General features: G+C 34.5%; 1 protein-coding gene across 2 annotated transcripts in view; it reads left to right on the top strand.

Annotated features, from left to right (window-relative positions):
• The window catches only part of SMARCA5 (SWI/SNF related, matrix associated, actin dependent regulator of chromatin, subfamily a, member 5), a 38287-nt gene that overhangs the window by 17241 nt on the left and 6340 nt on the right, over positions 1-14706 (top strand). For both annotated transcript variants that reach the window (XM_015541904.2, XM_015541905.2), the window contains 10 exons: positions 3402-3511; positions 5345-5571; positions 7262-7383; positions 7465-7617; positions 8806-8938; positions 11534-11682; positions 12084-12203; positions 12995-13105; positions 14006-14119; positions 14222-14344. In XM_015541904.2, the coding sequence (XP_015397390.2) occupies positions 3402-3511; positions 5345-5571; positions 7262-7383; positions 7465-7617; positions 8806-8938; positions 11534-11682; positions 12084-12203; positions 12995-13105; positions 14006-14119; positions 14222-14344 (1362 nt within the window). The remainder of the gene's footprint in view (positions 1-3401; positions 3512-5344; positions 5572-7261; positions 7384-7464; positions 7618-8805; positions 8939-11533; positions 11683-12083; positions 12204-12994; positions 13106-14005; positions 14120-14221; positions 14345-14706) is intronic.

The following is a 14706-nucleotide window of genomic DNA, read 5'->3' as shown; positions in this document are numbered from 1 at the left end:
TTTTTTTAAGTTTATTTCTTTATTTTTGAGAGAGAAAGAGACACCCAGTGGGGCTAGGGCAGAGAGAGAGGGAGAGAGAAAGAATCTCAAGCAGGCTCTGCACCCACAGCACAGAGCCCAGTGCGGGCTCAATCTCACAAATCGTGAGATCATGACCTGAGCTGAAATCAAGAGTTGGTTGCTTAACCAGGTGAGCCGCCCAGGTGCACTGCAGAATCAGATCTATTTGAATCCTATCACTTAACCATTTGATCTTACAGTAAGGGGGAGCAGGGTGAGGTATGGTGCTTTTAATGTTAGAACCTAGGATGAAATCCTAATTTAATAAATGCAAAAGTAATCTGAATTTAAGACGTGGTTCTCAAAGGTAAAGGGGGTCAGTCTTTTGTTTTTAAATCCATTGACTGTATAAGCAACTGCTAATAGTGCATTGTGAGCAGAGTTGGTAATTTTTTGTTTTGATATGTAGCTTTGTTCCTTCTTCATGAAGGTTCACAAGTGAAAGTTGGTAGGTAATTTCTCAAATAGAACCCAGATTAAGATAGCGTGTCGAGCAGAATAAAGCCAGACCTTGTAAACATGGCATACAAGGCCTTTCATGACCTAACTCATGGGTTCTCAACTCATATTGACATTTTGGTCTAGATTGTTTTAGGTGGTCTTCCTGTTTAACAGCAGTTTTGACACTTCCACCCACTATATGCCAATAGCATGTCCCTATTTGTGACAACCAAACGTGTTGCTGGGCATTGTAGGTGCCCGCTGGCGGGGTGTGGGCAGCTCTCCTCCCCAACACCCATGATTTAACTTTTCTGACATTCTCTAACTTCTGTTACACTTTTCACATCAATTTAATTTGTTAAAATTCCTGACCCCACTGTCAATTTTCTGTAAACATTGTGCTAATGGCAGTTTCTTTGTCTTTGCCTATCCTTTCTGCTACATCTAGTGTCCCTTTCCTACTCTCTCCCTCTTTCCCTACCTAGTCCAGCACTCAGTGGTAATGTCGCCTTTTCCACTGAATACCCAGGACAAGGCCAGCCTAGAAATTTCTTTGTATCCCATCTTTAATAATCATGGCATTCTAACTAGAATAGGACTTTGCATAGAGTTTTGAAATGTTTAATCTACAAATGTTTTTCCTGCTGTGCATTGTAAACAAAGTCAGGAAACATGTCTTACATTTGTATCTCCAGCACAGTGCCTCATTCATAGTGGATATTTGAACAGAGGAATAATTAAGTTTATGAATGTTCAAATACTTGTTTCTATATAAATTAATTATGTGTTTTAAAATTCTCGTGTACTGAAATTTAATTATATTAAGTATTTGAAGGTGATAATCTCCTAGATCTCTTTGTTTCAATTTAGGTGGCATTTAAGCATGTAAGCACCCAATTTAGATTTACTTACTAGGAGTGTGGGGTATATATGTAGATTTTGCTTTAATAAATAGGTACATGTACATAAAGCAAACTAAAACAATCCACATAACAGAACCATCCACTTTTGGCATCTCTATTTTGTTCAGAGTAGTATGAAGATGCTTATCAAGTTGGGGCCTGGTAGCTACCTTTCTGTACTCTGTCTTGAAGTTCCCACTGTAGTTCCTGTGGTCTCATGATGAAAGAGGATATTCAGAGTCAGCATAGGTATACTTAGAAATGAGATTTTTCTTACTTGATGTATTAGTTACCTATTATTGCAAAATACTCCTAACATCCTCCCCCCCCCCCCCAAAAAAAAAAAAAACCCTTAATAGTACATATTTTAGTAACTCCAGAATTTATGGGTTGGCTGAGTGGTTTCTTTGCTGGTTTTACCTGGATTTGTCCAGCTGCGTTTACCTGGACAATTCTAGAAAAGGGCCAGTGGGGCTGAAGGTCTTCACTAACATGTCTGGCAGTTGGTGCTGGCTGTCAGCTAAGACTATACTAGCTTCCTTACATGATGATATTAGAGAAGTGTTGCTGATTCTCACCAGTTTTTAATTTGTTACATATTTTTATAGGCTAGTATAAATAGAACATAGGAAGATAAAAATAAAAAATCTTTAGTTTTGTAGATGTTTTAAATTTCATGAAAATGAACTACATACAATATAACATGGGTAGGTTTACAAACATGCTGAATAAAAGAAATGAGATAAAATGTATAAAAATACAGATATATTGTATATATGTGGGTAAAGTTAAAAATAACAGGCAAAACTAATCTAGGATGTTAAAATAATAAGAATATTGTTTACCCTTGGGGACAAAAAAGAATAGTGACTGGGATGGTTGTAAGAGGGATTTCTGCAGTATTCTATTTTTATCTAGGTGGTAGTTGGTTACATGGGTGTGTTTACTTGATTAAAATTTATTCAATTGTATAGTCATGATTTGTGTACTTTATGTATGGTCTACTTCTGTAAAAAATAGGGTAGTAAAATTTTTTTACTAAGTTTTTATTTTAAGGGTATAGTATAGTGTACCATACAGTGTTATATTAGTTTTAGGTGTACAGTATAGCGATCCAACAATTCAGTACATCACCAGTGCTTATCATAAGTGCACTTCTTAATCCCCATCATCTATTTCACCCATCTGCCCACCCACCAAAAGGGTGGTAAACTTAAAAACTGTAACCATAAAAACATTTAAATGTGAGCGTAGCTTTAAGTACTGTTGAACAAACTACCTGCAAGTACAGTAGTCCTGTCCCGTCCCGTCCCTCCCCCTCCTTCCCCACCACCTCTTGTCTGCAGGTGATATGTTCCAAGATTCCCAGTGGATGCCTGAAACCACAGATAGTACCAAACCCCATACGTACGGGTTTTTTTTATACATACATACCTGTGATAGTTCAATTCATAAATTAGTGAAGGTAAGAGATTAACAGCAGTAATTATAAAATAGGATAATCGTAAATATTCTGTAACATAAGTTGTATAAATATGGTCTCTCAAAATACCTTACTGTACTGTTGTGATAAGATGATAAAAATGCCTACATGATGAGATGAAGTGAAATGAAGGACATTAGGCATTGTGCTGTAGGGTTAGGCTACTACTGACCTTGTGATATGTTAGGAGGAGGATCATCTGCTTCCAGACTGTGGTTAATACACAGATAAGGGAGTACTATGACTGGTTTTAAACCTGAAAGTCAATGACTATTGAAAGCATCAATACTTAAATGTTTTCAGTATTTTGTGACAATTTGGCAAGTATATATTCATTGTATGTGTTGAATAAGTAATGATCTTGTATTACCCTTGAGGAATTTGGTAATAAGAAATTACGTATTTAGAAGGGAGAAGTCCTAAAAAATAGATAAATTTCCATGTAATAAACAATCTTGAGATCCTGAAATAATACTTATAAATAAGGTCATCTCCATTTCTTTTTGATATGAAAGGTTTTGCGTCCATTCCTCCTTCGTCGAATTAAAGCTGATGTTGAAAAGAGTTTGCCTCCAAAGAAGGAAGTAAAAATCTATGTGGGTCTCAGCAAAATGCAAAGGGAATGGTATGTGTTCTTAGACATTTTGAAATCACTATTGATTCTTCACTAACTTTTGTTTGTACCTTGTTTTCCTAATTGTGTCTTCAAGGAATTCCTGTTTGCTCTCTGAACTCAGACCGAAGAGTTTTCTGGTCATATGACTTAGGACTTGCTAATCAAACTTATAATACAAAGAGTTGAAACTAGTAGCTGACAGAATCAGAGTGGGAGGTTCATGAATCCAAGGATTAAACTTCGCATTTAACTAAACAGGGGTATATATATAAACTCTTCTACTTGGATTTTTTAAAAAGAAACTGATGGCACAGATGTAGACATACAGTTAACTTGGTGGTTCACAAATACTGGATTGTGGATTAGTGCTAATCTCTGATGAAGTTGGAGATTGTAGAGATAGAAAATTCAGGTGCTTTCTTTTAATTTGTAAAGCTACATATGTTTAATTTATAAGACTCCATTCTGAGTTGATGTGTTATTTTAGGCAGGATAAATTGGCCTTTTGTGAATTTATGGTGGTAATACATGGTAGCTATTTTTAAACATCTCTCTAGGGCGTAATAAAAATGTTGAAAACCTTGTAAGTTTTCTCTTTTCTTAGGTTTTATGTGTGTATGAAATCCAAAAGGCTATAAACCACTAACTTAATATTAAAAAAAATTTTTTTTATAGATAGGTCACCATGAATCTACAAAGTGAAGTGGCTGTAAAAAAAAAAAAAAGACATTATTATCTTAGCATATATTAACATAAGTATAGTGTTCAAAGGAGGGAAATAAACAGCGCCCTTTTCTTTACTGGTTACAGTATATTTCAAGTGTATTTAATTCTGTACTTGATAAGTATTTGCAAAGGGCTGGAGTTGTTGATAAAAGGACAGAAAAGATAGAATGTAAGAAATGGGCACATTATCTGGGAAAGAGGTAACTACTGTGGAAGGTAGTCCATCCTAAATGTCCTCAAAACTTTTGGAAGGCTTTTATAAGGTTCAAAGCTATTAGGCTTTGTCTTTTGTGGCTCTAAAATAACTACAACATTGAGTCCATGTTAAGGGAAGAGAAGTCTTTTTTTAAGTTAAAAACTTTGGTGAACTTTGTATCAGTCAGAAATGTGATGGAAAGGTCTATCATGAATATTTTCTGCCTCGTAATTGGAATTGTTAAGCATAGATGGCTTTAGGTTATTGAAATTATTTTGTTCAGAGGATTCAAGGTCTTGAAACTTTGGTATTTAGACAGATTACTCTTACCTGCAGGATGTTTAAGTTCTTGATACGCATTCAAGGCTTTTTACAATCCATATATGGCTATAGCTTTACTGCCCTCATATCTCCTTCTCCCCCCCATGTACTTCTGTTTATATTTAAATCACATTGTATTCATTTTTTTCTCATCATCATGCCTTACCCTAACATGATTCTTTCCACCTCCCCAGATCCTCACATTCTTACCCAAATTCTACACTAGCTACATTGAATAGTGGTACTCTTCCATTAGGAAAAGACTACGAATTAAAATTACATTTAAAGCTTAAGTGTTAGTTTTGATTAGTTAATGTTGTGTCATACTGCTTTCTTTTAATTCATCCCAAGGAGACACACTGTTTTGGACCTCAAGGCCCAAAGCCTAAGTGAACATTGGAACAGTGGGGGCAATAAAGAAAAACAAGAAAAAAGAAAGATGTTATAATAGATGGTAAACTCCTAACCACATCTTAGAAGTTGATTGGTTCTTTACAGATATTTTTGGGTTGAGGTGGGGGAGGGAATTGAGTATCTAAAGTAACAGGGACTGGTCAGGGAAAACTTGAGCCCTTTTAAAATGTTTTTCTTCTCAATAGGTATACTCGGATATTAATGAAGGATATAGATATACTAAACTCTGCAGGGAAGATGGACAAAATGAGGTTATTGAACATTCTGATGCAGTTGAGGAAATGCTGTAATCATCCATATCTCTTTGATGGAGCTGAACCTGGTCCACCTTATACAACAGATATGCATCTAGTTACCAACAGTGGCAAAATGGTGGTGTTAGACAAGCTGCTCCCTAAATTAAAAGAACAAGGTATCTATGTTCTTAGTATCAAATTGAGAAGTGATGAAAACTGTTTTAAAATTTCTAATGTAAAATGAGGGACCACTACAATTTGAAATTACTAATCTGATACTTGCAAAGTTGAAGTGTGGGACATTTACAAATTTCTATCCATTATCTGAGCTTCACTTCTACCCCCTAATTTTAGGCTTATAAATCTTCTTAGTGATCAGTAGTTAATTAGGGCAGTTATATTCCTGGACTTTGGGAGAGAGTTCTCATTTTATGGATGCTTTCCTGCATATATCAGCTTTTTGTTATAAAATGCCACGAATACGCTTTCCACCTTACACAGGTCCCAGATACTTTGGTAGACAGTGTTGTGTTCATGGTATTGTTCAATTATTTATATGGGTATTTGCATAATTAAATAATAAATTATTTAAATTTAAACAAGTTAAACAATAAATTATAAATTATTAAATATGTGCATGGACCCAAAGCAGTTTTGTTTATAACATGACTTTTTATATGAAAATGAGTATGTCTGTAGTATATGTGTAGAGATGTGTTTAAAATACATGACTATAGAACAAATTTAGTATGATGCCAGCTGCAACAATTACAAACTTATGGCAAAACTTGTTTATACATATCTGCTTTTCTCCTAGATTATTTTGAAGAAAGCCCTAGACATCAAAGCATTTCATACACAAATTATTCTGTAATGTGAAATAATAGAAATTTCAAGTTTTTCAATTTGTGTTTCTCGGTGTGTTTTGATAAGAATGATTTTTATACCAGTCTCCTTTAGGATATTGACTATCAAAAACCTTCTAAGAGTTGTCAGTGAATTGGTTTGCCTTTTTCTTACTGCTTTTATACCTTTTTGTGGAAATGTATTTTCTAAAAATGCTTTCTTTGAAAGCTAAGTAGTAATTAAAGGATTGAATTGGTGGAGAGAAATAGCAAGAACTTGGTAGGAATACTCAGATATTAATGCAAGCTGTATTAAACCCTGTAAGAAAAATGGGGGCCTACTGAACATCCTTAGTATTTCAGGTGTAAGAAGGTGAGACAACAGCAGATTATTGGCGTCAGCTTCCAAAACAAGATAATTTTATAATCATTTTTTATAATGATCCCTTGATCTTCATACATTCCACTGAAGGCATTGTGCAGCTGGCTGAAAAAATGGAAGGCAGTTGGATAACTTGAATCATGGCATAAGTGAAGGATGACCAATGGTAGATGTAGATGTGAGGCCACATTTATATTCTAGTCTTTTGATCTGGATTTGGGTCTTTAGAACCACAAGGAGATGGTTTTGAATGTGTTAGGGGATGTTTGGGGCCATCATGTGGGAGAATTACAGTGGTGGTGATGGAAAGTTATTTTTAAATGTATGTGGAATAAAAAGAATGGTTCTCTCAGCCTTGGGATGGCAAGACCTCCCATGCCAGAACAGATAACCCTTTTCTGTTTACTTTAGTGTGTTGTACAGATTTTCCCCTTTTTCATTTGTGCCACAATGGGAAAAATGTGGAAATGACTGACTTGGGTAAATAAATAATGTGTAGTTTTCTTCTTATGACCAACTAGGTAACTTGGAATTAAGGGGGGGTAATTGGTTAGTCTTAGTTTTGGTTAGCCTTAAATTTTTAAATAATTTTTTTTACTTTTGAAGCTTCTGAAAATAGGATATTCTGTTTGCTAACAGGTTCACGAGTACTAATCTTCAGTCAGATGACAAGGGTATTGGATATTTTGGAAGATTATTGCATGTGGAGAAATTATGAGTACTGTAGATTGGATGGGCAGACACCCCATGATGAGAGACAAGTAAGTAAAACCCAAGGAGGGAAGGTAAAAAATAATCAGATAAAACAATTTCCTGACATTTGTTTTATTTTATATCTATAGGAGTCCATCAATGCATACAATGAACCAAACAGCACAAAGTTTGTTTTCATGTTAAGTACACGTGCTGGTGGTCTTGGCATTAATCTTGCTACTGCTGATGTAGTAATTTTGTATGATTCAGATTGGAATCCCCAAGTAGATCTCCAGGCTATGGTAAGAGATGTTCCATGCTTAACATTTTCATTGGCGCAAGATAATAGTCTACAACTGTCAGTGATTTAAACCCAGTAGCATTTTATTTTTCTCTGACTTAATAATTCAGTGAGGGTATTTTATAGATCTTTCATCTAAAGCAGGATATTTCTGTCTTTATAGCTTTGCCATATCTTAGGACCTTGGAGTCCAGCTATATCCTGTCTATACTGATGACAGAAGGGGTATGACAGAGAGCTGAGGATTGCCTAGGAAGTTTTTTCTGAGTCAGACCTGAAAGTGTTCCCACATTCATTGGCCAGCACTCAATCACATAGCATAACTGGGTTGCAAGAGAATTGATAAATGATAGTATAGTTGTGCCTTGGGGGAAAGGGAAACAGGTTTGGTGAGCTACAAACCTCCCCGTTTGGGAGTGTGGGAGTACTTTGGCTAGATCAGGAAGATCATTTTTAGGTTGAGAAAATTTGTGATTTGTAGATAAATACGAAAACTTACGAATTCTTAAGTTTGGTACCATTAATGACCCATAATGTTGTTGACCATAACTCATGTTGGTTGCTTTTATCCTATACTATTTATAGGGTAGATGGGGAATGTTGATCAATTAGAAATAAGGGATGTTTTATAAAAATGTGTTTGTTGAACTTAACAGGAGTTAAACAGAAATGGAATTTAAATTAATTTGACTACTTATATGTAGTTAATTGGGTTATATTGTTGTGGAGTTCTTTTATTCATGTTACTTCTTTTCCTAATTAAGCAATGAAAATTTATATATGATTTAGGTGGAAAGGCAATTTGAATGTAAACATAAAAATAGATTTAGGAAAGATTTTTATTATCCAACCTAAAAATTATAATTTTTTTTTGTTTTAGCTAGAGACGTGAATTTTATGTCAGTATAACCTAGTAAAAGTAACCAGGTAGTTTCTCACAGATTTAGCATCTGATGTATTCCATACCTCTTAAAAGTTTCCCTTGTGAGATAACCAATTAATCTTATTGAAATGGAGAATCTTTGAGAATCTAAAAAATATTAATCTAATAGAAATCTATTTTTAGAGTAGTTTTGTTACCTTAAAAACGGTTTCATTCTTGAGAATATTTTATTTGCCAGTGTGCATAATCAGATGTTATTTATGTGAATTTTTAACTGTATTCAAAGTAACATAGTAATTTACCTAGGACCGGGCACATAGAATTGGACAAACCAAGACAGTCCGAGTGTTCCGCTTTATAACTGATAATACTGTGGAAGAAAGAATAGTGGAACGTGCTGAGATGAAACTCAGACTGGATTCAATAGTCATTCAACAAGGTGAGCCTTAGAACTTTGAAAAATTTACCAAGTTGGATTGACACATTTGCTTCCTAGATTTTTTAGGAGGTTCTTGTTATTGAGCACCTATGGAATCAAGCTAGCAGCCTGGACAGTATGTATATTCCAGAGAAAAGTGAGCTTTAGTTTTATTAAGATTGGTTTGGGCTCAGGAAGGTTGAAGTTTGCATGTTGACTTTGTCAGTTAGCAGTTTTTTTATACCATCTGAGCCTATTTTCTCATCTGTTAGATGGGGATAATGGCAATACTGCTTAGGACTATTAAGGATTAAAGGGGATAATGCATATAAAAAACCCAGCATTTAGTGTGGTACACATTAAATAGAGCTGTGGTGAGTATGATTTACGTGTACTAATAAGCACTCTATTTATTACCCTGGGGTAAAATGAAGAAATACAAATGAAACTCAAAGAATCTGATGTTATTCTTTTTTCTAGTCTGCCAGCTATTTACTGAACAGCCACCAGATGCCAGGCATTGTTCTTATTGCTGAGAATACAGTGGTGAATGAAAGCAACAAGTGTGTTTACTTCCATAGAGTTTATAATTTAGTGAGAGGGTGGGTGATGTAATGTAATGTTACAATGTAATGTTTATTACATTAATGTAAATAGGACTAGAGGGTAAGAGTGGGATTTTATTTTGGGCTGATTGAAGAGAGTGAAATTCTTGTGCCAGATTAGCTTTTAAGGAAGACATTTACATTTTCATGGAGCTATATCACAGTAAGGTTGGTGATGGGATGTGTAACACGGAAAAATAGGGGGGAAAACCTCATTAACCTTGGAATCACATTGGTTTCTTTCCTTCTCAAATTTGCATTATGAGCATGTACTTTTTATCTGTCTATAAAGCCCAGAGATACACTGGTTAATACTGCTCACTGATGATTCCATGTTACCTGTCTTCGTTTTGTCAACCAGCTTTTAATTTTCATGTGAGTAAGGGACTGTTACATTTCTTTGATATCCCATTAATGCCAGCCATAGTGTTAGTCATGTCTCTGCAGATGTGGCAATAAATGATGGCTTATTAACTGTTTTTATTAATAATTACTATCATGTGCTTGCTTTGTGCCAAGCAAGGTGCTAAATTGCATCCATTACTTCCTGTAGTCTTCATGCCAGCTTGAGGTTGGCATAAGTAGAGGCAAGTCACTAGTTTACCATTCGTATAGCTAGGAGGTGACTCATCGAGGACCAAGAACTATATTAACTATTAGAGTGAAGTGTTTAATTATGAAAGTCTCTGGGGCCTGCCCAACAGTGAGTTTTCTCATGGGTAATGTAATGGCTACTTCTTTTTTTCCCCCCTCACATTCTTCATCCATGTTTTTAGAAAAACACCTGCCTTGTGTTGTTTTTAATTCTCATCTTTGAAACACTTTTTAAAAAAGATTAAAAATTAGTTGACAAGTCAGCTCAGAAAAGCTGTTTGAGTTTTTTACTTAGTTGGGTTTATTGTGGGGGAGGGTGTCAAATTTTGGAGCACATTTTGTGCTAATAGCTTTACAGGAATTAGTCAAACAGCAAGCCTCAGGTGTATACTTTTGTATTACTGTCTCGTGGAGTAAGGAACATAATTAAAAATATAAGAAACCATAGAACACTTTATGTCTGAATAGCTCCCTCCTGTCCAATAGGGAAGTAGTTTTAATAAGGCTAAGAACATTTTGATAGTGAGATAGCTTTCAGTCCAAAGAAACAAGTTCTGTAGGTCTATCCTAACTTTGTAACTCATAGATGTTTGTGCATTCTGTTAGGGATCCAGAGCCATGATACATAAGCATTTAAGATCTGAGAGAACTTGGATCTTTATTCACTTATTACAAGTTGATTGGAATACAAAACTTGACGCTTGTATGTTGTATGTGAATGGCCCTTCTGGGTGAAAGTAATTCTTTTTGTATTTTGGCTTGTTTTGTTTTGATGCCTGCATTTTTTAATACAGTTACAGTATTGGCCAGATTCCTACCAACTGAAGATCTTAATTTTCTTATGTTGAATTTGTTCTACAATCAAAAAATACTTTCAAGAGTTTCAGTTCTTAAAATTAGGAAATTTTCAGAAATTGATGTATGTTTCAGACCTTAGATAAAGTTTGGCAATGTAAAAAGTTTTTTAGTACTTCACTTTTTTTTTTAAATTTTTTTATTTTTTATTTTTCTAGGTAGAAAAAGGTGATTGGGGAGTTAATATTAATGCTTTTCTGCTTATCAGAAATTTCTTGTGTTTATAATCTCATCTGTTGATACTTAAAAACCTCACTAATTTGATTTTCAAAAATCCCAAATTGCTTTTATTCAGCCCATATAAGAATATTTTATTGAGATGGTATACAGTAGGCTTCATTATGTAATAGATAAACTTTAGAATATTTCAAAGCTTACAACTACGAATTTGGCATTGTTTATGTGAAAATGAAAATTATCAGAAATGAATAAACAGAAATGATTGATGCTTGAGGCAGAATACATGGTATTACATCTAACATTTAAAATACCAAGTTTCCAGTAAAATATAGTTTAACATTATATAACATGTGTTTTGTTTGTTTTTGTTTTTTATTTCCAGGAAGGCTTGTGGATCAGAATCTGAACAAAATTGGGAAAGATGAAATGCTTCAAATGATTAGACATGGGGCAACACATGTATTTGCTTCAAAGGAAAGTGAGATTACGGATGAGGATATTGATGGTATTTTGGAAAGAGGTGCAAAGAAGGTGAGGTACAGATTAAATGACAATGTTTTTATTTTTTTAAGTTACTTATTTTAAGAGAGAGATGCACAAGCAGGGGAGGGGCAGAGAGAGAGGGAGAGAAAATTCCAAGTAGGCTCCACGCTGTCAGTACAAAGCTGGACATGGGGCTTGAACTCACAAACTGAGATCACGACCTGAGCTGAAATCAAGAGTCAGACCCTTAACCAGTTGAGCCACTCAGGCACCCCTAAATGTGATAATGTTTTTAATATATAAACTGTTTTAAATCAGAACTGTTTGAGGAAGTACTTGTTAATGTGAACCATAAAAAGAAGCTTTTGTGTACTGTAAAGCCTAATTTTGACTACAATTCTTCTGGGTTTTTTTTTTTTTTTTTGTCTCTAATCTGTTTTTTTCCCTAGACTGCAGAGATGAATGAAAAGCTCTCCAAGATGGGTGAAAGCTCCCTTAGAAACTTCACAATGGATACAGAGTCGAGTGTTTATAACTTTGAAGGAGAGGATTATAGAGAAAAACAAAAGGTAATTTTGAAAGACATTTTGGTTACTTGAACACTTTATTTTACTTGAAACTTGCAATTTTAAGTGTTAGGTGTAATGCCTTGTAAATTTGTCTCAAAGCAGTCATTTCTGTATATTCACATCTAAATTATTTTCAGTTAGTACTATCTCTGAAATGTTTTAAAAATTTAATGAGGCTTACTGTATATACTATTATAGTTGAAATATGGGGTGATTATAGTTTGGAATCTTTGAAAATTAAAATAATTGGCAAAGAAATTTGTCACAACCTTACTAGATTTTTTTTTTTTAACAGAATTGGCTGGTAATTAAAGGGAAAAACTTCCTAATTCCTTAAACAATACTTGTTTGTATTGTAGAGAAATTTAAAAATACCTACAGGTTGGAAGAAAAAAAGAATTCTACTCACTGTTTTTTTCTGTTAACATTTAGGCCTGTATATCCTCTGAATGTTTTCTGGGCTAAGTACACACCTACATTTTTCTCCTAGTTTGGGTTGTAGCACATTCTGTAATTTTTTTCCCCCTACCCGATAGAATGTTCTTCATTTTATCAAGAGGTAGTTACTGTGTATATATGTTATTTACTGGACACTGTCCCATGTATTGATTACATAGTTTTGAGCAAAGTAGCATAGTTCCTATCCTCCTAGAGCTTATAGTCTAGCATTTTACAAATGTCTTTCCATTACAAACAAGAGTTGTATTGTACACAGTAAGAGTTGCATTCATATAAGATTTGTGACTGTATATAATAAAAATAGGTAATATGAATTATTTCCCATACACTAGATAGCATTCACAGAGTGGATTGAACCACCAAAACGAGAAAGAAAAGCCAACTATGCTGTTGATGCCTATTTTAGGGAAGCTCTTCGTGTCAGTGAACCTAAAGCACCCAAGGTGAGTTGACAGAGCAATAAAACATTTAAAAATACCGGAAATGTAATTTTTTTCTTATATTCTTGCAGTAAAATCAGATTGAGAATTAGGTATTTTTGTCACTTCTTACAGTGTATTTCCTTCAGTTTTTGTTAAGAAATTTTCTAAAAATTAGTTGTGAATGTATGCATTTAAAATTTGATTAATGTTCTAAAAATAGAACTACCCTATGACCCAGCAGTTGCACTACTAGGCATTTATCCAAGGGATACAGGTGTGCTCTTTCGAAGGGATACATGCACCCGCATGTTTATAGCAGCACTATCAACAATAGCCAAAGTTTGGAAAGAGCCCAAATGTCCATCGATGGATGAATGGATAAAGAAGGTGTGGTATATATATACAATGGAGTATTACTCGGCAATCAAAAAGAATGAAATCTTGCCATTTGCAACTACATGGATGGAACTGGAGGGTATTATGCTGAGTGAAATTAGAGAAAAACAAAAATCATACGACTTCATTCACATGAGGACTTTAAGAGACAAAACAGAGGACTGTAAGGGAAGGGAAACAAAAATAATACAAAAACAGGGAGAGGGACAAAACAGAAGAGACTCATAAATATGGAGAACAAACTGAGGGTTACGGGAGGGGTTGTGGAAGGTGGGATAGGCTAAATGGGTAAGGGGCCCTAAGGAATCTACTCCTGAAATTGTCGCACTGTATGCTAACTAATTTGGATATAAACTTTTAAAAATAAAAAGTAAAATTTAAAAAAAAATAAAAAATTTGATTAATGTTCAATGTTAATAATTGATCAGTTGCTTAGAGAATTGGCTGTCATGGTGTATGGAAACAGGAAGGTTACCATTAATTAAAACAGGTTTTTTAAATGAACAATGCTGTTTTTGTCTGTAGGCTCCTCGACCTCCGAAACAACCTAACGTTCAGGATTTCCAGTTCTTTCCTCCGCGTTTATTTGAATTATTGGAAAAAGAAATTCTGTATTACAGAAAAACTATTGGGTACAAGGTAATGGGAGTAACACTTTGATCATAACTAATCTGGTTTGTTCTTAACAAACGGTATATAGCAGTATTTTTTTTCATGGTTGGATTATTATTTTTTTTTTAGGTGCCTCGAAATCCTGACCTACCAAATGCAGCACAGGCACAAAAAGAAGAACAGCTTAAGATTGATGAAGCTGAACCCCTTAATGATGAAGAGTTAGAAGAAAAAGAGAAGCTTCTAACACAGGTATAGTCTTCAATCAACATAAAACTTAGTAACTATCATTTTGTAAGGTACTGTGTTTAGGTTGTGTTGGGGTATACAAAGTACAAGTCTTCTTTAAAAAATGGAGTAATTGGAGATGATAAAGCATGCTACATTTTGATTGTCATGAGTTGTTGAGGTAGTTTAGAAGAGGAGAGATTTGTACCAGCCTTGGTAGAGTGGATAACCTTTTGATCACCTTTCTTTCAGTATTCTCATTTTCTTTTCCTATGAATCTTCCACACTGGTATTAAGTTACTATTCTCAAACACAAGTTTCTACTTAACAACCATTAGGGTTTAATCAGGGTCTTCCAGAATCTGGCCTTACTGTAGGCCAGTATC

Source organism: Panthera tigris, chromosome B1, assembly GCF_018350195.1.
Source record: "Panthera tigris isolate Pti1 chromosome B1, P.tigris_Pti1_mat1.1, whole genome shotgun sequence".
NCBI lineage: Eukaryota > Metazoa > Chordata > Mammalia > Carnivora > Felidae > Panthera > Panthera tigris.
This window is presented reverse-complemented; position numbering and strand designations above follow the sequence as displayed.